The sequence below is a fragment of the Geotrypetes seraphini genome, chromosome 5 (assembly GCF_902459505.1).
Source record: "Geotrypetes seraphini chromosome 5, aGeoSer1.1, whole genome shotgun sequence".
NCBI classification, from domain to species: domain Eukaryota; kingdom Metazoa; phylum Chordata; class Amphibia; order Gymnophiona; family Dermophiidae; genus Geotrypetes; species Geotrypetes seraphini.
Genome location: NC_047088.1, coordinates 98,172,365 through 98,199,146, shown reverse-complemented (window position 1 = coordinate 98,199,146; position 26,782 = coordinate 98,172,365). Strand labels below are relative to the sequence as shown.

General features: G+C 42.0%; 1 protein-coding gene across 1 annotated transcript in view; it reads right to left on the bottom strand.

The window, feature by feature from the left end:
- Positions 1–23,968, bottom strand: part of SEZ6L2 (seizure related 6 homolog like 2) — a 168,787-nt gene extending 144,819 nt beyond the window's left edge. The window contains exons 1-3 of the mRNA XM_033944067.1: positions 23,711–23,968; positions 23,321–23,394; positions 21,676–21,743 (exon numbers count right to left, since the gene is read on the bottom strand). Coding sequence (XP_033799958.1) covers positions 21,676–21,743; positions 23,321–23,394; positions 23,711–23,968 — 400 coding nt within the window. The remainder of the gene's footprint in view (positions 1–21,675; positions 21,744–23,320; positions 23,395–23,710) is intronic.
- Positions 23,969–26,782: the final 2,814 nt, after the last annotated feature.

The following is a 26,782-nucleotide window of genomic DNA, read 5'->3' as shown; positions in this document are numbered from 1 at the left end:
AAACACCCTTGCTCTCGGATGATTCTAAGATCCAAAAAGTCTATTCTCTGTGTATCATAAGAAAAAGTAAATTAAATCTGAGGGTTCAGTAAATTTAGGTCCTGGACAAATTGTTTTAAAGATTCCTCTGTGTCATTCCAACCAAAAAAAAACATCATCCAGAAAGCGTTTCCATGTCAAAACAGCGTTGAACTTTAGAGATGTGTAAATTAGAATCTAGAATTTCTTCCAATCTAGGGTGGCCACCGATGGGGCAAGAGTAGCCCCCATGACAACCCCCTGCTTTTGTAAGTAGTACTCATTAGAAAACCAAAAATAATTACATGTGATCACAAACTCAGCTAGTTGGGTCAAAAATTCAGTGTTACTATGTGGTTCTCCCTCCCTTTTATCCAGATAGAACTTTAATAATCTCCAACGCTGCTGTTTGCGGAATCATAGTGTAAAGTGAAGTAATGTCCAAGGTTGCTAATATCATAGATTTAGGTAGTTCTTCCAAATTTTGCAATATAGTGATAAAATGAGATGAATCTTTTATAAATGAAGAAATTTGAGTAGTAAATGGTTGTAAAAAATAATCCAGAAATTGAAAAAGCAGTTCCAACACAGACCCCCTTGTAGACACGATAGGCCTTCCCGGAGATTCTTGTGTATTTTTGTGTACTTTGGGGACAAAATTAATTTTGGGGGTACTTGGATGTTGCTCTATTAGGAAGGCTGCTTCTTTTTTCGTTAGCATCCCTTACTGTAATGCTGGTTGTACCAATGTTTTTATTTCCTTCTGTAATTGTCCAATAGGGTCCTTATCTAGAAATTTGTATGCATGAATGTCAGACAACTGTCTGTATGCTTCCCTGTTTTACTGTTCTCTTGATTGCAGGACTGTCTCTCCCCCTTTGTCCGCTTTGAGGACTAAAAGATCTCTCATATGTACGTATGAGGTGGTCATATGTGGAATGTTATTACATGTCAAACCTCCTATGGATCGTTATAAATGCCGCCTTTTTCTTGTCATGACCGGGATAGCCATGCAGATGGTAACCCAAAATTGAAAGAACTATGACCACCTAAATTTTCCTTTCTGGTGGGCAAATTTGTGCTCCAGCTATAGATATGAAAAAAATGAATGCTGATAGGCACAGTAATTTATTTAAGCTGGTTTGGGGGCCGTTGACATCATATATTACCTCACTATAGTAGGTCTTTGATTATGAGTCAGTTGTGGTTTATTTTCGTACACATCCAGGAAAGGGGAGAGAGTCTATTTCTGTCCTAATTTGACTTTTGAGTATGTCCACCTGGGGTGGGAGGAGGGTGGGAGGATATTTTTAATCTGAATAGGGTAAAGTTATTGGGATAATCTATGTTTCTGTGTTTTATTGAATAATCATTGGGTAGGGGGGAAAAATGGTTGGTTATGCATATTTGTAAGTTGAATGTGCTTTTATTAACTTAATATATGATATATATTTGTGTATTACACTTTTGAAATTTAGAAAATCAATAAAGAATTTAAAAGATCTCTCATCTCTATTAATTCACTAAATGTTTTCATTGTTCTTTTGTCAGATTGTCAGAAGTGGGTCTGGAAGTAACCTCTTGTTCCCCCTTATCTAAATCACTTAATACCAAATTTTGAAAAGTCATAACTGAAGAATGTGTATTCCCTGGTGGTAACCAATGGCTTGTTGGTTTCTTTATAGAGTTGTCTATTGAGGGGGGATTGTCTTGAAAATATATACGAAATTGGAACTTTTGCATAAATCTGAAAAAAAGCTGCTCTGATACGGAAAGGATTTTTGATTGGAACTTATTACGATCCTTTCCATATCAGAGCAGCTTTCTTAAGATTTATGCAAAAGATCAAATTGCATGTGTATTTTCAAAACAATTCGCTTCAGCTCCATCCTTGTCTCTCCCTTCTCTTGTATCCAGGTCAGTGTACTACAATTTATCTTTTTGTCTCCAAGTCTGTTCCATCAGTCTCCTATTCCTGCCCTTTTCTCAACCATTCCCTATTCGCTGCAATCACATCATTATGCTATGATGTTTGAATGAGGGAGGTTTAAATAAATATTTTTAAAAAGCCACGGCCATCTTGATTAGGGGAAACCAACATATCGGGATGGTTTGGAAAGCATTTCAAGGGGTACTTATTGTCCAACAAGCTTGCTAAGGACGATTCTTAGACCTCTTAAAATGATAGATAAAATATCTTTATTGAATGGTATTTAATACATTTTTAATTATGCTGTAGGAGACTTTTTCTTGAAACAGTCTCAGGGCGAAACATGTCAGAGTGACAGTATCTTCCCGATATAAGCAATACAAACGCTGAGATAAGTTTTAAACTTTTCTAGTATTAAATAAGTTAAAGTATTAAATATTTATTTGTAATGAGCACAGAGCACAAAAGAACTCTAAAATAGAATTATCAGGTCTTATGAGGAGGCCAATGCCAACAAGTTGAATATTAGCCATTGATAACACTTGGCTATCAGCTGGCACTTCTGAAGACCTTGCAATTACGCTAATATGATCTTTATCCGACAACATTTAGTATGCTACTATGTTACTAAGCTTAACCAGTTTAGGTTCAAGGGAAATGACAAAAACAAGAAATTGGGCTAGAGACCCCATATTACATAATTAACACTCCCCTCCCCCCCTTTTTACAAAGCCGCATTGGGGCTTTTTTTCCACCGGCCAAGGCAGCATTAGTTCCAACACTCATAGGAAATCTATGAGTATTGGAGCTAATACTGCCAAAACCGGCGATAAAAAATCCTAAAGCGGCTTCGTAAAAAAATGGGGGGGAGGGGGGTAAAGTAACAGAAAGATAACTACAGTACACATGCAAGCCCACTATCTCTGGAACCCCCCCTCCTCCCTGTTTCCAGCATCTCATTAGATATTTCATCAGGATTCATGTATGTTTCTCTCTCGATCAAAACCTAATTGCCAACCCATGTAACTTCTGAAGATTTGTCTGTTTCTCTATCAGTGACATCAAATGCAGGGTCTACAGGTATTTGGAAATCATTATTTTTTTAAAAAGGACACCCTCTGGAAGCGCGTTCCAGGTGTCCACCACCCTTTGGGTGAAGTAGAACTTCCTAGCATTGGTTCTGAATCTGTTCCCTCTTAACTTTTCCGAATGCCCTCTCGTTTTTGTAGTATTCGAAAGTTTGAAGAACCTGTCATAAAAATGCACCAAGCACGGATAGCGGCCAGACTGGAACAGAACATGTCCTAGTGCAAGATGGTAGAGAGCAGGGCACTTTTTGCACAAGGGAGATGTTTTATTTCAGGGCTGCAGGGCTGGGATTTCAGGGCAGCAGAGAGCAGGACAGTTGGAAAGGACATGAGCGACTAGTCCTCAGCAGTCGCTTCTTTAGTGAATCGTTGCCTTCCAACTTTACATGCCATTTCCCCTCATTTGCACGTGTGGATTGGATCGGGGGCACATCGGATCGGGAGGAAGGTTAGTGAATTGGGTCGGGGTCGCAAACTAGTCGGGACACGATTGGTAAACTTTGTGAATCTAAACCATAGTGTAACTAGATTTTCAGAAAGCTTTTGATAAAATTCCTCACAAGAAGCTCCTGAGAAAATTAAAGTGTCATGGAATAGGTGGCAAAGTTCAGTTGTGGATTAAGAATTGGTTATCAAATGGAAAACAGAGGGTAGGGTTAGATGGTCATTTTTCTCAATGGAGGAGAGTAAACAGTGGAGTGCCGCAGGGGTCTGTATTAGGGGCAGTGCTATTTAACTTATTTATAAATTGGAACGACGAGTGAGGTGATTAAATTTGCAAATGACACTAAACTGTTCAAAGTTGTTAAAATGCATGTAGATTGTGAAAAATTGCAGGCGGACCTTAGGAAATTGGAAGATTGGGCGTCCAAATGGCAGAAGAAATTTAATGTGGACAAATACAAAGTGATGCACATTGAGAAGAATAACCTGAATCACAGTTACCAGATACTAGGGTCCACTTGGGAATTAGCACCCAAGAAAAGGATCTGGGTATCATCATAGAAACATAGAAACATAGAAACATAGAGGCAGAAAAGGGCTATAGCCCACCAAGTCTGCCCATTCCAAAGTATTCGCTCCCGAATTTACTCCCTTAAAGATCCCACGTGAGCATCCCATTTACTCTTAAAATCTTTCACGCTGCTGGCTTCAACAACCTGCAGTGGGAGTTTGTTCCACTGATCCACCACTCTTTCGGTGAAGAAGTACTTTCTGGAGTCTCCTTGAAACTTCCCTCCTCTGATCTTCAGCGGATGCCCTCTGGTGGTCGAGGGACCCATAAGACAGAAGATATCATCTTCCGACTCAATGCGACCCGTGATGTACTTAAACGTTTCAATCATGTCTCCCCTTTCTCTTCGTTCCTCAAGTGAGTACAGTCGCAACTTCTTTAGTCTTTCTTCATACGTTAGATCTTTTAGCCCCGAGACCATCCTGGTGGCCATTCGCTGAACCGACTCGATCCTCAGCATGTCTTTACGGTAGTGTGGTCTCCAGAATTGAACACAGTACTCCAAGTGAGGCCTCACCATGGATCTGTACAATGGCATAATGACTTCAGGTCTCCTGCTGACAAAACCTCTGCGGATACAACCCATCATTTGTCTTGCCCTGGAGGAAGCCTTCTCCACTTGATTGGCAGCCTTCATGTCATCACTAATAATCACTCCTAGATCACGTTCTTCCTTGGTCCTAACCAAGGTCTCTCCATTTAGTGTATAAGTTCTGCGCGGGTTTCTCTTGCCCAGGTGCATTACCTTGCATTTTTTAGCATTGAAGCCCAACTGCCAAGTCGTTGACCATCTTTCCAGCAGTAGTAAGTCCTGTGTCATATTGTCAGGTAATAAGCTGTTGCCTACAATGTTGCAAATTTTGGCGTCATCGGCGAACAGTGATACCTTTCCCCTAAGTCCTTGCGTCATATCTCTTATGAATAAGTTGAATAAAGAGATATGACGCAAGGACTTAGGGGAAAGGTATCACTGTTCGCCGATGACGCCAAAATTTGCAACATTGTAGGCAACAGCTTATTACCTGACAATATGACACAGGACTTACTACTGCTGGAAAGATGGTCAACGACTTGGCAGTTGGGCTTCAATGCTAAAAAATGCAAGGTAATGCATCGTAGACAATATGAAGAAATTTCTGCCCAATGTGCGGCTGCGGCCAAAAAAGCAAACAGAATGCTAGGACTTATTTAAAAAGGGATGGTTAACAAGACTAAGAATGTTATAATGCCCCTGTATTGCGACCTCATCTGAAGTATTGCATTCAATTCTGGTCTCCTTATCTCAAGAAAGATATAGTGGTGCTAGAAAAGGTTCAAAGAAGAGCAACCAAGATGATAAAGGGGATGGAACTTCTCTCATATGAGGAAAGATTAAAATGGTTAGGGCTCTTCAGAATAGTTAGGCTCTGGAACACATTGTCAGAGGTTGTGGTAAGAGCGAATATCGTAGCTGGTTTTAAGAAAGGTTTAGACAAGTTCCTGGAAGAAAAGTCCATAGTCTGTTATTGAGAAAGACATGGGGGAAGCCACTGCTTGCCCTGGATCGGTAGCATGGGATATTGCTACTCCTTGGGTTTTGGCCAGGTACTAGTGACCTGGACTGGCCACCATGAGAACAGGCTACTGGGCTTGATGGACCATTATTCTGACTCAGTAAAGCTATTGTTATGTTCTTATGTTTTAGAGTGTTGATAGAATTGAAAAATGAACTTGCAGGACTATTGTTAGTAAATTATAATTTTTCTTTAAAATCCAGCAGAGTGGCCAATGTGACAGCAATTTTTAAAAAGGGTTTCAGAGCTGTAAGTCTGATGTCGGTACCGAGCAAAATGGAAGAGATTAATATACAAAACAAAAGTGACAGAACATATACAAAAGCACGGATTAATGAAAGAAAGCCAACATGTATTTAGTCAAGGGAATCTTGCCTCACCAATCTACTGCATTTCTTTGAAGGGATGAATGAATATGTGAATAAAGGTGAGCCAGTTGATATTGTGTATTTGTATTTTCAAAAGGCATTTGACACAGTACTTCATGAAAGACTTCTGAGGATATTAGAAAGTCATGAGATAGGAGGTAATGTCCTATTATGGATTAAGAACTGGTTGAAAGACAGAAAACAGAGAGTAGGTTGAAATGGTCAATATTCTAAAATGGAGAAGGGTAAATAGTGGGGTTCCCCAGGGGTTTATACTGGAACCACTGCTTTTTAACATGTTTATCAATGATCTAGGGATGGATTTAACTAATGACAATTAAGTTTGCTGATGACACAAAGTTGTTAAATTGCAAGAGGATTGTGAAAAATTGCAAGAGGACTTTGTGAGAATGGGCATCAAAATGGCAGATGATGTTTAATGTGAGCAAGTGTAAAGTGATGCATGTGAGAAAGAGGAACCCAAACTATAGCTACGTGATGCTGGGTTCTATGTTAGGAGTCACTGCCCAAAAATAAATGAGATAATTAAATTTGCTGATGACACAAAGTTGTTCAAAATTGTTAAATCACAAGAGGATTATGAAAAATTGCAAGAGGACCTTGTGAGACTGGGAGACTTGGCATCAAAATGGAAGATGACTTTTAAAGTGAGCAAGTGCAAAGTGATGCATGTGGGAAAGAGGAACCCAAACTATAGCTACATAATGCAGGGTTCCAGCAAAAGGATCTAGGTGTCATCATTGAGGATGTGTTGGAACCCTCAGCTAAATGTGCAGTGGCGGCTAAGAAAGCAAATAGAATGTAGGAGTTATCAGGAAAGGAATGGAAAACAAAGATGAAAATCTACAATGCCCTTATATTACTCTATGATACGGACGTGCCTTGAATACTGTGTGGAATTCTGGTTGGCGTAACTAAAAAATATATAGTGGAATTAGAAAAAGTACAGTGAAGGGCAATGAAAATGATAAGGGATGGGATGACTTTCCTAGGAAAAGCTAAATTGGCTAGGGCTTTTCAGCTTGGAGAAGAGACAACTCAGGGGTGATAAAATAGAGATCTATAAAATACTGAGTGGGGAGGAAAGGGTAGATGTGAATCGCTTGTTTACTCTTTCCAAAAATACTAGGACTAGGGCAGTGATTCCCAACCCTGTCCTGGAGGAACACCAGACCAATCGGGTTTTCAGGCTAGCCCTAATGAATATGCATGAGAGAGATTTGCATATGATGGAAGTGATAGGCATGCAAATTTGCTTCATGCATATTCATTAGGGCTAGCCTGAAAACCCAATTGGCCTGGTGTTCCTCCAGGACAGGGTTGGGAACCACTGGACTAGGGGGCATGCGATGAAGCTACTAATTAGTATGTTTTTTAAAAAACCTGAGAAAATATTTCTTCACACAACATGTAATTAAACTCTGGAATTCATTGCCAGAGAATAGTGAAATCAGTTAGCTTAGCAGAGTTTAAAAAAGGGTATGATAATTTCCTAAAAGAGACGTTCATAGGCCATTATTGAGATGGTTTGGGGCAGTGGTTCCCAAACCTGTCCTGGGGGACCCCCCATCCAGTCAGGTTTTCAAGATATCCCTAATGAATATGCATGAGAGAGATTTGCATATAATGGAAGTGACAGGTATGCAAATCTCTCTCATGCATATTCATTAGGGATATCTTGAAAACCTGACTAGCTGGTCCCCCAGGACAGGTTTGGGAACCACTGGTTTGGGGAAATCCACTGCTTAATCCTGGGATCTAGCTAGGTACTTGGCACCTGGGTTGGCTACTGTTGGAAACAGGATACTGGGCTTGATGGACCTTCAATCTGTCCCAGTATGGCAATTCTTAGGTTATATTGTCCAGCTTCTTAACCGCTTCAATCCAGAAATCAGTTTGAAGTCACCCCACATAAGCCAATTGAAATATAGTTTTTCAGCTGGTTTTTTTTAAAAAGCAAAGTGTTTTTTATTTTATTTTTTGCTTCCTAAGTGTTAGTGGTACCTGATTCCACTCTAGTCTCAACCATTGCAGGTCAGGAGCAACAGCTATGTGCCCTCGGACTGTAACAATTTCACAGGGATAAAGGGCTACAAAATGTGTGTCAAGTAAAATGAAGAAACCGCTGATAAGCCAACCCCTGATGAACCAATAGCAACATCTTAAATTTGATATGAAAAGCAACAGGAAGCCAATGTAACGTGATAAGATGAGGTGAGATATGATCAAATTTAGAAAGTCCCAACAAATGGTGTGCAGCCAAGTTTTGCAGGTACAGAATGCAAAAGGCAGATAGACCCAATTAAAATAATATTACCATAATCAATCCTATTCAAGACCATAATGACCTAAAGTCTGACAGATTTATTTATTTATTTCAAAAATGTATATACTGTCTACACCAGCAGTCTCAAACTCAAACCCTTTGCAGATTCACATTTTGGATTTTTAGGTACTTGGAGGGCCACAGAAAAAATAGTTAATGTCTTATTAAAGAAATGACAACTTTGCATGAGGTAAAACTCGTTATAGTTTATAAATCTTTCCTTAATTGCTTCTGATAATTTCAGCTCTACACAGCTGAAAGCAGTGCAACATGCAGAAAGTGAAAAACTATCAAAGTATCAACTGCAAGAGACAAGATTTTGGACCAACTACTTTGAGGCCCTCGGTATTATAAAGAATGATTCTTTATGGAAAACTTGTGCCTTAAGTGTCAGGCAGTCGCATCCGCAACCGCCTTCAGCTCTCACCTCCTCCAGCACCGTACACATGCACAAGCTGCACTACCTCCAATGGTTATCTTATGTTCTGGAACGTTGCCCGACTCACTGCTGTAACCTCACGCAAGCGCTTTCCTGCATTTGTACGCAATTGTCCTTTCCACTCCACTTCACAATTGCATACAAATGCAGGAAAGCGCTTGCGTGAGATTATAGCGACCGCTGGACACATAAGGCACAAGCTTTTCATAAAGAATCATTCTTTATAATACCAAGGGCCTCAAAATAGTTGGTCCAAAACCTGGCGGGCTGCATGCGGCCCGTGAGCCGCCAATTTGAGACCACTGGTCTACACCTATACGGTTTCAGCTTACTCAGAGTTGAAATGGAATTTGAACCTTGCTTCCCTGGTTCTCAGCTCAGTGTTAGAAAGAATAAGCAGGGTGGACAGACACATATAAGACATAGTCCCTGCTACTTGGTACTTATAATCTAGCCAAGACACACGGACAAACCAAATAAGAAGTTTGGAGAGGTTCAGAGCTTTGATTATATAAAACCTGGTGAAAAACAAAGCCATGCTCAGGAATGATCTTTTTTTCTTTCAAGGGGAGGGGGAATTTAGAAACTTCTCTGAAAGATGGGCTTTTAGAAAGAACTTGAATGGGCATCTTTGAGAAGGAGTCATATTTATTTGGATCATCATGTTTCTTGGAGGTGGGGAAGATTTTTCTTAAGAAGGAAATTTAATGCTGTTGTAGAAATCATTGTTACATCATCCTGTCCTCAGTGGGATCAGGTGATAGGGTGTTAGCCCTTCATGTTACATGTTCTTAATTGCAGTCAAAAGGCTCGGGAAGTGTTCCTCACTGTAAGGCCTGTGAGCTAGTGGAAAATTCCTGAACATTTAATCATAGGTGTTGCTATGGGGTAGCTTGGGATTGTAAGTGCACCCCACAAAATGACTTGCCACCCCGGTTTCAGCTTTCAGATTGGGCCCAGGGTAATTCAAATTCCTGGCTGATCTTAGAGCTCACTACCCTGGTTATTTCCATATTGATCTGCCTCTCTTCCAGCGTGCAGGCACCCCCAAACTCCTCCCCAGGAGAATCATTTATTGAGATGCCATCTCCTAGAGCCATGGGACTAGTCTCACAATAAAAGAGTTACAAAATCTCACAGATTATTGTATTACGTAAGAATGGTCTCATTCCAGCAGGAGATGATATTTCTTTAAAGGCTTCTCCTGCTGCAAGTGAGTGTGAAATCTGAGTGTCATGAAAAAGAGTCAGTTTGGGCCCTAGGGAAAAGTCTCCAAAGGATGGGAGTGGTAGGAGTTAAAGAAAGAGAAGCAGGGAGCAAGAAAGGGACTGAAGGAAAAAATGAGAGTAGGAGGTAGCAGTTGAGAAAGACAGAGAAAAGCCTGTTGAGTGGGTGGGAGAATGGGAGAGGGTGAATGGAGAGAAAAAAGAGCCTCTGGTGTAATGAGGAATACAGGAAGGGAATAGGTGAGAGGGGAGATGGGAGCACCTCTGGAAGGAGAAGGGAAGAGCCTGTAGTGAGTAGAAATATGGGAGGAAAGGAGGGGGTGAAAGAAGAGACAGAGTATCTAGTTAAATGGAGGAAAGGAAGAGGTAAGAGGGGAAAGCACCTCTAGTGGGCGGGAAGAATACGAATGAGAGGAAGAGCTTCTAGTGTGTGGACGAGTGGTCAAGAAGGGGTAAAAAAAGGGAGAAAAGCATCTTTAGACAGAGGGAGGGAAAGGTAAAAGAGAGAGAAAAGCCTGCAGTGGGAAGGAGGAAGGGCATAAGGAATGTCTGATGAGATGGCATGAAGGATCTAGGAGGCCTGGGAAGGGGTTCAGAGTAGAGAATGACACGGTGAAAAAATTGGTCCCCGTCACCGCCCCGTCCCCGTCTCACCATCCCCGTCACCGCCCCGTCTCCGTCTCACCATCCCCATCACCGCCCCGTCCCCGTCTCACCATCCTCTTCACCGCCCCGTCACCGCCACTGCCACCCCATTCACCGCCCCGTCACCGCCACTGCAATCCCATTCACTTTTCTTTATTTACGTATAAAGGAAACATTCTTTAAAACTTTAAAACTTAGTTAAATATTAGTTAATAACTATACAAAAACAAAACACGCAGAGAAAAAATTAATTAATATAAATTCTCAAAACTGACACATTTTGATCACTAAATTTAAAATAGTTATTTTTCATACAGTTTTTCAATCACTAATCTTCCACCACCCCTGGGGCTAGCAATGCAAAAACAAACACGACATGTACTTTAAATGCTTACAATGTTAGCCTTTATGGTAAGTAGACGCGGCCGCTGTACCTAATCGCGGCAAAGATCTCCCTGCCGTGATTAGCATAGTGACCGCGGCTACGGCTGCAAGTCTCCCCTCCCCCCAGCGATCACGGCAGGAGGGCACCCAACCCCTCCTGTAGACCCCCCCCACGGCCCTCCCGACAATCGCAGCAGAAGGGTACCCAACCCCTCCTGCCGGTCCTCCCAATGGCCTCCCCTAAGATCGCCGGCAGGAGGGTACCCAACCCCTCCTGCTGGACCCCCCCCCAACGAACCCTCCCACCCCGGAACCCCCTTAGTCTTACTTTCCAAGTTGGACCGGACGGCTCCTCACACGTATGGCCAGCAGGCTTGCCTCCGTCCAAATGAGGTGGGCCCGCCCCTACCCTGCCCAACCCACAGGATCCTAGGGCCTGATTGGTCTAGGCACCTAAAGCCACTCCCGCTATAGGAGGGGCCTTAGGTGCTTGGGCCAATCAGGCCCTAGGATCCTGTGGGTTAGGCAGGGGAGGGGAGGGGCGGGCCCGCCTCATTTGGACGGAGGCAGGCCTGCTGGCCAGACGAGCGAGGAGCTGTCCGGTCCAACTTGGAAAGTAAGACTAAGGGTGGTGTTTCGGGATGGCGGGGTTTGTTGGGGGAGGGACCGGCAGGAGGGGTTGGGCACCCTCCTATTGGCGATATAGGGGGCCGTTGGGGGTGCCGGCAGGAGGGGTTGGGCACCCTCCTACCAGTGAGGGCGATCGTCGGGGGGGGGGGGGGCGGGTTCTATTGGCAGGAAGGGTTGATCTGACAAATGAGGAGCACGGTGAAAACACAGGTAAATTGCGGTTCCTAGAGGGGGGGACATTGGCCTGCGGGGACAAATCTATTCACCGTTTTTGCGGTCGGTGAAAGGATTTGTCCCCGCGTCTGCGGCGATTTGCTAATGAGGTCACCATAACCCGCAGCCAAACCGCAGCCACGCAGCGGTTCGCTGCGGGGATCGCTCCCCGTGTCATTCTCTAGTTCAGAGGTACTGTGAAGAGATGGGACTGTGGAAGGGCAGAAAGAATGCAGAAATGGTACTGGGGAGAAGTTAAAAAAGAAGGCATGAGAAACTGGGTAGGGAGCAAAAGAAAGAACCTAGCTGTCAAAAGGGGTTGAGTTTCAGGGAAAAAGCTGGAATTGATGAGAAATTAAAGGAAGGTAGATGGGGCTTAGGAGATGTCATGTACAGAGAATGCTAGGGAATGAGTGAAAGACATGGGGAATAGGAAGCTAATAAAAGAGAGATGGGAGAAATGGGTGGGCTGGAAAGGAGATAAGAATAGGAAATGAAACTGGTAGTTGAAAGATGAAAAGGAAGAGTGAGACTGAGAGTGAGAAAGAGAAAGAAGATAAGGAGTGAAGCCTAACTATGAATGAAGAAGAGAGAAATGGTTGAAAAGGAAGATCAATGTAAGAAAGATGTAGAAATGGAAGGGAAGAAAAACAGACTCAAGAGGAAAATAGGGGCATAATTTAAAAAAAAAAAGTTTAAGTCCATTTTGGGCCTAAGGCGATAGTTGCCCAAAGTCGGCAGCATCTAAAGACCATTCTCGAAAAATACGTCCCCAATTTTTTTTTTTTTAATTGTCTACTTCTACGTCCAGCCGTTTGATCGTCCAGATTGCCAAGTCATCTATCTTTATACCACATTCTCGTCTAAAAAATCATCCAAGTCCCAAACGCCTAGAACAAGATCTTTTGGACATGAGGGGCCAGAATAGTGATGGGCTGGCACCCAGACATGGCAACAGAGTAGTGGTTATACTTGCAGTACGACTAAGTCTAGGTCAAAATCCCGCCCAAATCCCATCCTCACCACTTCTCTTAAAACGCCCCTTTCAGTTCTGGGTGTACAGTGGCATTCAGAGTCCTAAAAAGTCCCTGGATACGTCTAAAAACCCATTTCAACAATCGGCACTTGGATGACCTGTCTTTTTGATCATCCATGTGCCAATTTAGGTGGGTTTTTAGATGTGTTTCTGTTTCAATTATGAGCCCCTTAAGTACCAATACAATACATCCCTGGACACAAGAGTTTGTTCAATATTGGGGGCATTTATCACCCATTACACCCACAGAGCTGACTGCTAAACTCAGAAGTGAAAGTAGAAATGAAAGGGAGACCCTGAAAAGAATCAGGAGAAGACTGACACAAGAAAAGACTAGTACCATCTGATTAGAAAAATAAAATGCCCAGTCAACAAAGGTAGAAAAGAAACATTGTATTTTAAATTTTTAGGAATTGGAATGCATCAGTTTAAAAATGTACATCTTTTCCATTTTTGTCTTTTTCATAGTACAGAGGGAAATGCATTTCTGTTTCTCTTTTGCTAGTATTGTACTGCTTATAAAGTCTGGCTTTCTTGGAGAAGGGGGTCTCCCTTTCTGTTTCCAATTTGTTGTCCCTTAATCTTTCTGAGTTCTGCATGTGTGACCAAGGCATAAAGCTTCTGTGAAAGGGTCTATAAAAATCCAGCTTTTCTACTTTTCTAATAGTAGCTGTATTGGTGTTTTATGGCGTGCTGTAATATTTACAGTGTTGTATCTTCATAGGTAATGTTGTTGCAGTTTCAGCAAGTAAGAAGTTAATTATGGCGTGATTATGTTTGTTATATAGATTCTGAGTATCATTTTGCAAGGTTTTGTATTATTTTGCACAATGACTTATTTATGGTGTTCCTAAAACAATTTTTTTCCTCTAGTCTAATCTTATCATCTAGCTGTAGTATGCTTTAACTCATATGCCTATCTGTTCTTGTTTCTCCAGATAATTATGCCAAAGTTAAGATCCTCTATTTGCAGCTCTGTTTGGCTCAACGATTTCAGTTTGTTCTCATATGCTTTCACAGAACCTTTTGCTTTTAGATTTTATATTATTCTATTAAAAAATGTTTATGTCTTTTTTTCAATAATCACACACTACTGTATGCTCTCAAGCATAATTAAGTCTTGTGGCATTCGGTATGTCTTTGCATATAGCTCCCTATCTTCTTTCATTTTCATTTCATTTAACCCACTGCTTTCGACATTTTACACACTTCTGTATGCTTTAGAGCAGTGTTCCCAACCCTGTCCTGGAGGACCTCCAGCCAGTTGGGTTTTCGTGATAGCCCTAATGGATATGCATGAGAGAGATTTGCATATAATGGAGGTGATAGGCATTTGGATCTGCTCCATGCATATTCATTAGGGCTATCCTGAAAACCTGACTGGCTGGTGGTCCTCCAGGACAGAGTTGGGAACCACTACTTTAGAGCACAAATTAGTCTTGTGGTATTCATTTTCTGATATGTTTTTCATCAGTATTCACTTTCTTCTTGATTGCACAACAGGCCTTTTTTTCTTTTTATTATCAAAAATTCTGGTATAATTATCTTTCAGATAGTTCGAGACAGTCTCTAATCACCTATCTCACCTATTACCGTAAGTTTCACATTCATTATTCACCTCGCATAGATATTCCACACATATGTTTCATTTTCATTCACATTCTATTTTTATTTCTCATCCTCATTCATATTCCATTTTATTCTTCTTTAAGCTCATTACTTATGTATTCATATATTATACATATTTCTTTAGGACCCCTGAAAAAGGCGTTCATAGCCAAAACACAGACTGTGTTGGGTCTGCACCACAATTCATTGATGTGTGTTGTATGGATTGCTTTTGCTTTACATGAATCACTTGAAGTATTTGTGAAGAATTCCTGAAACATCACAATTTGAATGTTTTTTGTTTGATACATTTAAGAGGGATAACTTCATTGCAGGGAAATATGGAGGGTGTGTTATAGAACCAGAGATTCAGGAGTTTATATTGAGATTCTGTCTAGTCCAGTATTCTGGGTTACTGAAACTGGCCCTGGGGATTTCTTATAGTATCAGATATAGGCTTTTTCCAGATGGTGAGCTCACCCACATATTCCTCAGGTAACATGTTAGATCTGATTTTTACCCTAGATGTTCTGCAAGACCAAAAATTGACTAAATGCACTAATATCTTAGTACCATGTTCCGGCCACCACCTATCACATTTGATCTGCCAACCAAAGCTAAACCAATCATGAAAATGGATAAACCCTGCTCCTTGTGACCCTGGTAAATCACTTAATCCCCCCATTGCCCCAGGTACATTAGATAGATTGTGAGCCCGCCGGGACAGACAGGGAAAAATGCTCGAGTACCTGAATAAATTCATGCAAAATCTTTCTGAGCTCTCCTGGGAGAACGGTATAGAAAAATGAATAAATAAATAAAAACATTCTCAACCTTGATTCGGCAAGTGTTCTGTTCAGGCCTGCCGCTACAAAAGATACCTGAACAGAACTCTTGCCTTCCAAGCAGGTCATCTAAATGATTGGCTGAGCAATATCATCTCGCGCTCCTCATCCTACCTAAACTTCAGAAAATTACTAAAAACTAACCTATTTAACCGATTTGTAACCTAAGACCTCCTGCCTGACCCTTACTTCCCATGTTCTCTTATGCCTTACCCCAGTTTCCTGCCCACCTTACTCATGGCCCCTTATTTTGCACCTGTCTCCTGCTTCCTATATTATTGTATCTGTATTCGCTGATTGTCCAGCCCTTCTTTGTTTTAAACCACCTCAAACTAATACAGCTTTGGCAGTATATAAGAAATAAAATTATTATTATTATTATTTCCAAATTGACAAGAGATTTGGGTCCAATTAGAAACTCCCTAGAAGAAACAGCCTCAGCATGGCATAATAGTGTTCATCTTCACACACAAAAAAGTATTCCAATATATACCCACTACTATAGAGGAATGGAATGGTGTTCAAACATGTTATGAAAGCCTGGGAATAGCATAGAAAATCAGACCAGAAATCATCTCCATGGTTCACTGAAAATCTGAGGTTGAAAAAAAGAGGTGAGAAAAGCTGAAAGAACATGGCGTAAAAAAAAATTAGAAGACAAATCCCTTTGGAAAAACCTACTAGATGACTACAAATTGGCTACCCTCGAGGCCAAAAAAGCATACTACTCCAACCTACTACTAAAGGCCTCAAACAGATCCAGGAAAATCTTTGCACTGACAAAAAATTTCTTCACTGCTTCCCAAAGGAATGGTCAAAACTAGACAGTGAAACATTAGCCATCTTTTTCCACGAGAAAATACATAACATTCATTCTAATCTAGACTTGAAGGTCAAATCGCTGAAAAACAATTCTATCAACATACCAGAGACTGGCCCTAGCCCAGACTCAGAGCTCAAAGCATTCCTATTGATGTGGCACGAGGTACCAAATCAGAGACTGGCACCCTAAATCACTTCAAAACAGTCTCATATTGATCTGAACAAGATAGTAAACTCACTACGCTCCTCAGGATCAACCCTAGACCTCTGTCCAACCAATCTGCTGATATCAATTAAATAAACCTTCCTATGATCAATCCTGCCTCTAACCAATGAATCTCTACAGTCTGAAGTGGTACCTGTTAGTTGGAAACTGGTCATGGTTTAACCTATCCTAAAGAAACCTAACTCAGACCCCGATCACCCAAATAATTTTAGACTAGTCTCCAATCTTCCATTCCTATCATAGATTTTAGAAAACATCATTGTACAACTGCAAGACTTTGGAGACAACAAAAAAGTACTATATCTATCAATCAGGATTCAGAAAATTCTACAGTACTGAAACAGTTTTAATAGACATTATCAACAACTGTTGAAATATCATGGACAAATGAGAAGATGTATTATTTGTGCTCCTTGATCTAAGTGCTGCCTTTGACACAATTGATCACACTCATCCAGGCCAGCTACCATTGGTTTATGTGACACTGCATTACACTGGTTCTCCTCCTTTGCAGAGTATGCTACTAAGGGCTGACATGTCACAACCCAAACCACTTAAATATGGTGTACCTCAAGGTGCCTTACTATCACCACTACTTTTTAACTTGTACATTAGACCGGTAGTCAACATTGCTTTGAAATATGATATTAAGATTCACTCTTTTGCAGATGACATCCAAATTTACCTTCTGCTGGGAATGAACCAAGACACTCAAATAAAAAAATTACAACCCTGCCCATTTGAAATCAAAGACTGGATGAATATAAACAAGCTACAATTATATGCATTTTTAATGAAGAGTAAATTTGTTTTGGCTTTTACTTTTATGTGCTTGATGTAATTGTTATTGACCCATATGGTTGAAAAACAGGAGACTTCTGTACTAGAGAATGACATGGGGACAAATTTTTTCACGTGGGAACTCATTTTCCCGTCTCAGCAAGTTCTTTTCCTGTCCCTACCCCATTCCTGCAAGCACTGTCCTCATCTGCACAAGCCTCAAACACTTTAAAATTATAAGTGTTCGAGGCTTGTGCAGTTAAGGCAGAGCTTAAAGGAATGAGGCAGGAACAGAGACAGCGACAAAACTCTCAAGGACTGGGACAAATTTGGCCCTGTGTCATTCTCTATTCTGTACTGACCAGTGATGGAGAAGCAGCATATAAAAAGTACATCAGCCAGCAACATGGGCCAAGGATATAAAAGAAGGAAAGTCAGTGGGCCCAATCAACTGAAGAGGTCAATGGAAGGAAGAAGGTGGAGACTAAGGTGAGGGCATCCTATGCCATCAATGATGTCATCAAATACCACCAAGGAGACACCTCCAATGGCTGTATAAGTCTAGGAAAGCTGCTGCCTAACTAGAATCCAGCTTAAATAAGAGATTGGTACTGGGGAACACAGATGAAAGAAGGCTTTAAAGACTTTCTCTGGGTGAGATTTGAAAGGAATTGTTGGGGACATTCTGTTCTTGTTTTTCTTTTACATACTGTGTATGTTCATATTGTACGCCGCTTAGTTGTAGGCGGGTTATAAATGTGATAAATAAATAAATGTTGAAAAGACAGAAGGTGAGAGAGAAAGACTCCTAGAGTTGAAACACAGAGACTGGGAGACAAGATGGGAGAGATGAAAGATACATTGCTGGAGACAAAGTAGTGGATTTAAGAGAGAGAGAGAAAGATTGTGGAGAGCAGGATGGGAGAACTGAGAGTATGGGGCTCATTTGCAAAAAAGATAAGACATCCAAAAGATGGCATAGACTGTCACTTGGATATCTTACTAGTCAAAATGTCCAAGTGGGCATTTTCGAAACTGACTTTCTAGATGTCTTTCTGGTTGTTTTGTCTCCAGTGCATCAAGGAGTTGTGTTTTAGGTGGGATTAGGGCAGGCTTAGCACTTGGACATTTTACAGCAAGCATTTTACAAAACGTCCAGAGAATGGTGAACATTTTGCGATAGACCTGTTTTTAAAATGAATAAGGGCCAAAAAGGTACCCAGACTGACAAGATGACCATGGAAAGGATTAAAATATGGCCCCTGCACACTCTCTCAGTGGTCACTGACCCCTCTCACCCCTCAAATATCTGCATGAAACATAGAAACATAGAAACATAGAAGATGACAGCAGAAAAGGGCTACAGCCCATCAAGTCTGCCCACTCTGCTTACCCACCCCCTGTCTATGCCCTAATGACCCAATTTCCTTATCTTGACCTCGTAGGGATCCCACATGGGTATCCCATTTATTCTTAAAGTCTGGCACGCTGTCTGCCTCGATCACCTGCACTGGAAGCTTGTTCCAATGATCAACCACTCTCTCTGTGAAGAAATATTTTCTGGTGTCGCCATGAAATTTTCCGCCCCTGAGTTTGAGCAGGTGCCCTCTTGTGGCCAAGGGTCCCTTGAGAAAGAAAATATCATCTTCCACTTCGACACGTCCCGTGAGGTACTTAAATGTTTCGATCATGTCTGTCTCTATGACAGTTTCAGATACTTTGGCCAGTACTAGTAGAGCTGCAAGCAGGTCTCTGAAGTAATCTGGTAGTAGTGCAGTGGAATGCAGAGGAGAGGACCCAGGCCCATATGCTAGCCTAACTAGTACACTTGTGGTGGAAAGAATGAGCCCACCAAAACCCACCAAAAACCCACGGTATTGCCATGTAGATGACACCTGCATGCATAAGGGGTATTGGGAGGTAGACAGGTGGGTACAGTAGGTTTGGGGGGAGTTTTGGAGGGAACACCATATAATGTTTGAGGGTTATGGTGAGATGTGCACCTGACACCCTTAATATGAAGTTCAGAGCAGTGCCCTCTAGGGCAGTGATTCCCAACCCTGTCCTGGAGGAACACCAGGCCAATCGGGTTTTCAGGCTAGCCCTAATGAATATGCATGAGAGAGATTTGCATATGATGGAAGTGATAGGCATGCAAATTTGCTTCATGCATATTCATTAGGGCTAGCCTGAAAACCCAATTGGCCTGGTGTTCCTCCAGGACAGGGTTGGGAGCCACTGCTCTAGGGTACCTCACTGCTCTGCTGTCATGTTTGTGTGACCAGTCCATTAAGAATGCTGGATCCTCCTACATGCAAATGGATTGTCTTGGACTTTTTTTATATAATGGCAAAAAAAATTAGACATCCAGCTCGACAAAATGTCTAGCTGGGCCATTTAAATAAAAAAAAAATAGGGACTTCTCGCAGGTTTGAAAATGAACATTTACTCCATCTGATTTTTGAACATTTTTCTCGAAACATCCAAAGTTGTACTTAATTGGCCTATCAATTGTGTTGGAGACAGGATGAGAAAGTAGGTAGAAAAAGACTCAAGGGGACATGATGTCACTAAGACATGCCAGTTAACACTGATTAGTCTATAGCCCTTCACAGGAAGATTTTTGTCATTCTCTTCCAGCCCCTTTGGATCCACTGTAGCCCCTGCTTAAAAATTACTACTGCTACTACTATTTACCATTTGTATAGCGCTACTATGCATACACAGTGTTATACATCAAACATGGCAGAGACAGTCCCTGCTTGAAAGAGCTTACAATCTAGTTATGATAGACAAACTGGACAAAAAAGGTGCATCTGTACACAGTGCTCAAGTGGGGATTTAGACGGTATGATAAGAAAGATGGGGGCTTAGCAGATAGGTTGGAGTAGACTTTGAGCTTGGATTTGAATACTATCAGAGAGAGTGCTTGTTGTACTGAGTCAGACAGATTGCATGGAACATGTAGAAAAGACAAAGTCTGTAGTTGGCCATAGAGGAGAAGGGTACAGATAAGAGAGACTTACCTGATGAGCGGAGTTCCCAGGGAGGAGTATAGAGAGAGGGGGAAGAGATCTGGGAAGCTGTAGAGTGAATACACTTGTAGGTTAGTAAGAGGAGTCTGAACTGTATGTGGAAATGGATAGGAGCCAATGAAGTGACTTGAGGAGAGGGAGAATGTGTGCATAATGACACTGGCAGAATACATACAGCAGAGTTCTGAACAGATTTGAAGATAGTTTAGTGGAAGTCCAGTGAGAAGTAGTTTGCAATATTCTAGGTGAGAGGTGATGAGGGTAGTGAAGACTGTCAAGCTATGGCACCGCCTGTATCGGCTCACTGCTTAGATCTTGCATGTGAATCTTAGCCAAAAAAGGATGTGGCATTAACAGGATTGGACTGTAGCCAAATACTAGACCTACCAAAATGCCATATACACCTCCTGTTCTGTTCTCACCAGTCCAGATACTGTGATCTCACTGTCACTAGAACTTGACTACAGACATCTCCTAATCTTGCCACTGCTTTCACTCCACCATTATGCCTAGCATTCTCTTTTCTCTACTAGAACCTAACTGACCTACTGTTGTTGGGATTGATTGCATACAACTCTCATTGTTGCACCTGCCATGCTTTCACTGCCAGTAGGACTACAACTACCCTCTAAGGTATGACTAAATGTCCAATAGGCCAATCTGCTGAGGGCATTATTGATAAGAACAGGAACTATGCAATGACCTTAGATAAGTGAATTGCCTAATGTCGCTTTCCTTGATTATATCGGATAAGAAATGCAACTCTATGTGAGATACTAAATCCCTGTGCTTCTATTGGAGGTTAGAAAGAAACATTAGAAAGAGGGAATATCTCTCACAAGTGGTACTTCGAGACCCCCATGTCATACTTTGAATAAGCTCCAATAATTCAGAAGCTCCCAGATGGGTAGATTCAGCTTCTAGGAATTACAAATGCACTCTAAAATGTACTGCTGTTTTAGACCGTCACTTCCTCATCCCAGGAATATACCAACCCCAAAAATACACCATGGCCACTGCCCTCAATCCTAATCAGGGTCAGTGTTAGGGTGGTACAAGCAGGGCAGTTACCTTGGGCTCCCAGGCTACAGAATGCCCCAAACCTGTCTGAAGCTGAAAAAGATATATCTCACTAGTAGCTTTGGGACTCCCTCCCAGATTTCTGCCCTGGGCTCCAGCATGTTTAACACTGGCCCTAGTCCTAATAATTGTTCATGCTCCCTACAGCATATCATTATATCACCCCCCCCCCCCTTCCTTCATTCCAAGAACAGCACATGCTCCCCAGAATGACTCACTATCAGAGCCTGTCACTTCCTCCCCCATCCGGGGAACAGTATATGTATCCCAGAATGCATCAATGTCTGAATTCTTCATTTCCACATTGAAAAGCAACCAAAGCATCCTAAAACACACCACTACCATTGTATGCTCTATCCAGAATGCATCACAGTCATGGTCCCTCACCTTCTACTCCAAAAGTCTCACACTCCTTCCAGAATACACTATTGTCACTGACCTTCACTCGCTTCATCCTAAAAAGAGCACAAGCTCCCAAGCATATATCAATGTCATGTTGTCACCTCATACCTGGCTCAGAAATAACACAGAATAAACCTCTGTCACTTGTACTGCATCCTCCATCCTAGAAACTCATACAACCTCCCCTGCCTCAGAACATACTGTCATCATTGTTCCTCCCCTTCCCCTTTCCTCTTATAGATTCCAGAGACTACATACATACTCTACAATGCATCACTGTCATTTTCCCTCCCTCACACCCATCCCAAGTTCTGACAGCATCCCCTCATTATTTCTGGAATTTTAAAGAAGAATCACTTTCATCAGTATTCACTGTTCATCATCTGCTGAATGTGATTGATTTCATCCATGCATTTATGTATTTTTGTGTCTATGTGTGTACATACCTATATTTGTGTTCACATATATAGCCATGTACATATCTGTATGAGTCACACATGTTTTTATATGGATAGGTAGATACAGTTATAAGTATACAGACATTCATTCAGTTATATATACACATAATATACACACACAACAGTATGTGTGTGTATTCATATAGCCATGTTTATATATGCTGCATATGTGCATAATATGTATATATCCATATGTTTACACATATATATATATAAATATCTATATATCTTTACAAAGGCATACATATATATGAAAAACATTGCCATCCATTTGTAAGGAGCAAACTGATTGCTGAAACATCTTACCTGGAACAGACCTCAGTAATGTACAGAGAATAAGCAGCATGCAAGCCACCTGCATCGAACCTTCCATCATGGACCCCACCTCACCTTCTCCTCCTCCCTCACTGCTCCCAGAAAAAACAAGAAAAAAAAAATCCCAAAAATCTATTTATACACCAATAGAGAGGAATTGCGCACCAGAGGAAACCTTCTCCTCCTACATTAAAAAAAGAGATATACCTTCCTTCCCAAAAATAAATATTTGGATTCTATCTTTACAGTGACAGGCCTTTTAATCTGTAGATTATTCTATTCCTGCTGCTGCTTGTGCTGTCTTTGACAAAAGCTTCGTCATGGAAGCTCCAGAAAATATTAAACGGGGAGCAGATTTTTTTTCTGCTGGAAGGTACTCCAACGTCAGTTCCTGGAGCATTGTAAATTTTGGCGTTGTAAAAGAGGTGGGAGGGTGGGGAGGAGGGAGGAGGAAAGGCAGACAAGAAGGGGGAGGGGGGAAGCTGTCTGTAAATGATGCTGAAACTCTTCCACCCGAGAGGCAGGCAGAGAGAGGGCTAAAGAGCAAGGTGAGGGTGAGGAATGAAAAATACACGCACTGAAGAAAAACAACAATTCTCTAAGCCAAAAGCAACCTTGAGACATTTTCTTATACTGATTGATACACACTCGGGCTCCTTCTAGTGTCCACAGTCTTCAGATCCCCTAACTAAATTTAACAAATATTCCCCTTCCTTGTTTTCTAATATTGGAAAGAGGACAGGTGATTAAAAAAAGATGGATCTTACATTTGGTTTTGCTCATTGCTGACAAATATTTAATCTGCTTTGAAGACTTACAAAAGCTATGGTAAAAGACACAGGGCATTGTTTCCCTACCCTGTGTGGGATTCATTATTGCTTTTCCTAATCTTCATATCTATCTGCAGCCGTTTTCCTCCTCTGCCTCCTCTCTTTTTAAAAGAAACAAAAACACATTTAATCTTGCCCATGTTCGCGGCATGCTTTCAAAAGGCTCAAGCCAAATTTCAACACATTGTTTTCTCCTCACATCCTTCAATTCAGGGTTCCACTCCTGATATGTCATTTTACCCTTCCCTCCTTTTCTAAACTCTGATGGCTCCTCTTTGGCCACTGTTTTTGCTATTTGCAATGCAAGAGCCGACCTGGGAACTAAAGAATAGGGGGAGGTGTTTGAAGGCGGGGCCCAGTATAGAATGGAAAGAGAAGGAGAGAAGTAGCCATTGTAGGGAATCTAGGGAGACGGACCCGCAGCAAGTCAGTGTTTGGAGACAGAGTTTCTGATGAATGGTTAAAACTGGAAATAGGGATCAGGTGCTGTGTGGCTCTGGGTCTTAGAGCAGGAATATGCTCCAGCTGCCCTTTGGTGTTGCCATGGAGCTGCAACTTCAGCACCAGCTTAAGAGAACAGCTCCCAGTGACAGAACCCCGCCTTTTGTCAGCACTGATTGGCTGCTTATGTGGAGGAGGTGGTGGTGCTAAGGGGATGTGCTCTAGGGTCTGCATGCAGTTTCTACATTAAAAAGATAGGATAAACCTATAGAAGAAAGAGTGGGGATAGAATCGAGGAGAACGAGGGAAATTAAAAGAAAGAGGAAAAGGAAGATTACAGACACAAAAGGGCAGGACCCAAATTTCAGCGGTATAATGTAAGTCTTCAGTGCTGCTACAAGTTTAGTAGAGGTACACATTAAAGATTTCAGAGCAGAGAGATCTGCATGGAGCAGGAAATGTTATCTTGACTATGCTGGTAATAACATCCCCTTTAACCAATCAAATACAGAATAACACAGTCCTAAAGCTAACAGATGAGCAAGAGAGACAAGGTGCTCAGCCCAAATGATTACAACTCTATGCAGCTCTCCCCCTCCTCCCCTTGGCTCCCAGCCTTGTGACTGAGAAAGAAAGAGTCCCTCCTACCAGAGGTCATGAACTTAGCACAGCTAAAATCACTGTGAACACTGATCATTGAGAGCTAAAGTCACTGTGAAAATCTAGAAAGCCACATGGACCTAGAAGCAACCCCTTCAATGATGGAACCAATTTCCAATAAGGAAGGACCATCGGTGCTTTGGTATGGAGATGGAGTTTAGATCCAGGGATTCAACTTAGTGGTAGAGCATTGCCCCCCTAAAAGGAATAGGGCCCACTGGAAAAGAGTGGTAGAATATCAGAACATCAAGAGTAGCAGGGGTTGCCATACAACATATTTTGAAGAACTAGAAAAACTGGGACCAGTTAAATTATAATTTCTGGTGGGAATCTTTGTGCCACACTTTTAAACTGGAAGGTATGAATGCACTACAAAAGGGACATTATAGGAAATTTAAGGATGTCTGGGAACCATTGACAAAATTCTGTAAAGAGTGACTATTGATTTTAATTTTAGCCCTTTGAGTATACACGTCTAGGGGGGATGGGAGGGGGTGGGGTTATACCATTAATTTAACTTGGGAAAGGTTATTGAAGGAATCTATGTATTGTGTTTTTCATGATTAGTCATTTGGGTGGGCGGGAAGGGTAAAAATGATTGCTTATGTATTTCTGCAAGATGAATATGCTTTTCTTGAATTATTATATGTACATCTACTTATTTATTGCACTTTTGATAGTTGGAAAATCAATAAAGAATATTTAAAAAAAAAGTAGCAGGGGGTCCAATGGCAAAGAGGTGTTAAGTGTCAGTCCCCTCCAGAGGAGATGATCCAATTTTAGAGATGGAGCTGTGGGATTTAATAGAAGAGTAGAATTGACCAACTGTTGATGATCCTTTCATATGATCCACTGTTCTGGAAAGTCTTGCTTTTAGAGCAAGGAAGGCAGTTTATGCATATTTTAAATAAGCTTTATTAGTATGACAAATGTACATGTGATGCCAAAGTTGTGCATCCAAATTCTCAACTAACACACAAATTTGGGTACACATGTTATAGAATAGTGCTAGTTGCATGCCTAACTTAATTGTTAAAGCAGCTTGTAGATACAAGAAAGGAATGAAAATTTGAAATGTCTCTCTACAAATTCTAGAAGCCTAAACATAAGATGTGAGAGTTAGAGCACTATATGAAGCAATACATATAATAGATATCTCAGAAACCTGGTAGAAGGAGGGCAATCAATGGGACAATGAGTTATCAGAGTAGAAATTATATCACAGTAATAGAGTGGATCAAATTGGAGAGGGGTTGTCCTATATGTTAAAGAGAGAATTGAGTCAAATAAAATGCAGGCAGACCCCTGGTTAAGAACAAGTTACATTTTTCAAGCTGTTCTTAAGTCAGATTTGTATGTAACTCAGAACTTGCAGATTTTAAGATTCTTGCTGCATACCTGACAAAAGGGCCAACTATCCCTATCAATGTTCCCTCTAAGGTACAGCATGCACAACCACATACTGTTCTTAATGTGGCCACGTATCATTCCTGAATCTGCTGCAGGAGAAGTGCAGGAGTTTATGCGACTGAATATACGGCTCAGTGAGATCAAATGAAGCCGCAACTGTGTTCTTAATTATGAGACATACTTAAGTTGGGCATCTGTAACTTGGGGACTGCCTGTAAATATTTTATATGAAAATAAACATTCTAGCAGCTGATTCTCCTCTTTGAAAGGACACTGACACCTACCGTATTTTCACGCATATAACGCGCGCGTTATACATGATTTTTACAAACCGTGCATAACCTTGCGCGTTGTACAAATTTTTTTTACATAGTTCCCCCCCCGACGTCCGATTCACCCCCCCCCCCCCGCAGGACAGCTCGCACCCCCACCCCGAAGGACCGCTCGCACGCACTCCCAGCCGCACCCGCACCCCCACCCTAAAGGACCGCTCGCACTCCCACAGCCTCCCGACCCCCCCCCCATCATGAAGAAGCTCCTACCGGTGTCCTGCTGCTTCCTCTTGGCGGTCCCGGCTCTTCTGTGAGCCCTGCGCCTGTGCTGATTCCTCTTCTGACGGTCCCGCCCTTTCTCTGACATCAAGCCCTCTTGCCCCGCCGACTCCCCGACTCCCCGACATGATCGGGGCAAGAGGGAGCTCAAGCCCTCTTGCCCCAGCCAACTGCGGCACCCCCGACACAATGGGGGCAAGAGGGAGCTCAAGCCTTCTTGCCCCCCGACTCCCCGACACGATCGGGGCAGAAGGGAGCTCAAGCCCTCTAGCCCCGCCGACTCCCCAACTCCCCGACAATATCGGGCCAGGAGGGAGCCCAAGCCCTCCTGGCTCTGGCAACCCCCCCCCCCCCGCTAGTTGTTCAGGCCAGGAGGGAGCCCAAACCCTCCTGGCCACGGCAACCCCCTACCCCCACCCTGCACTAC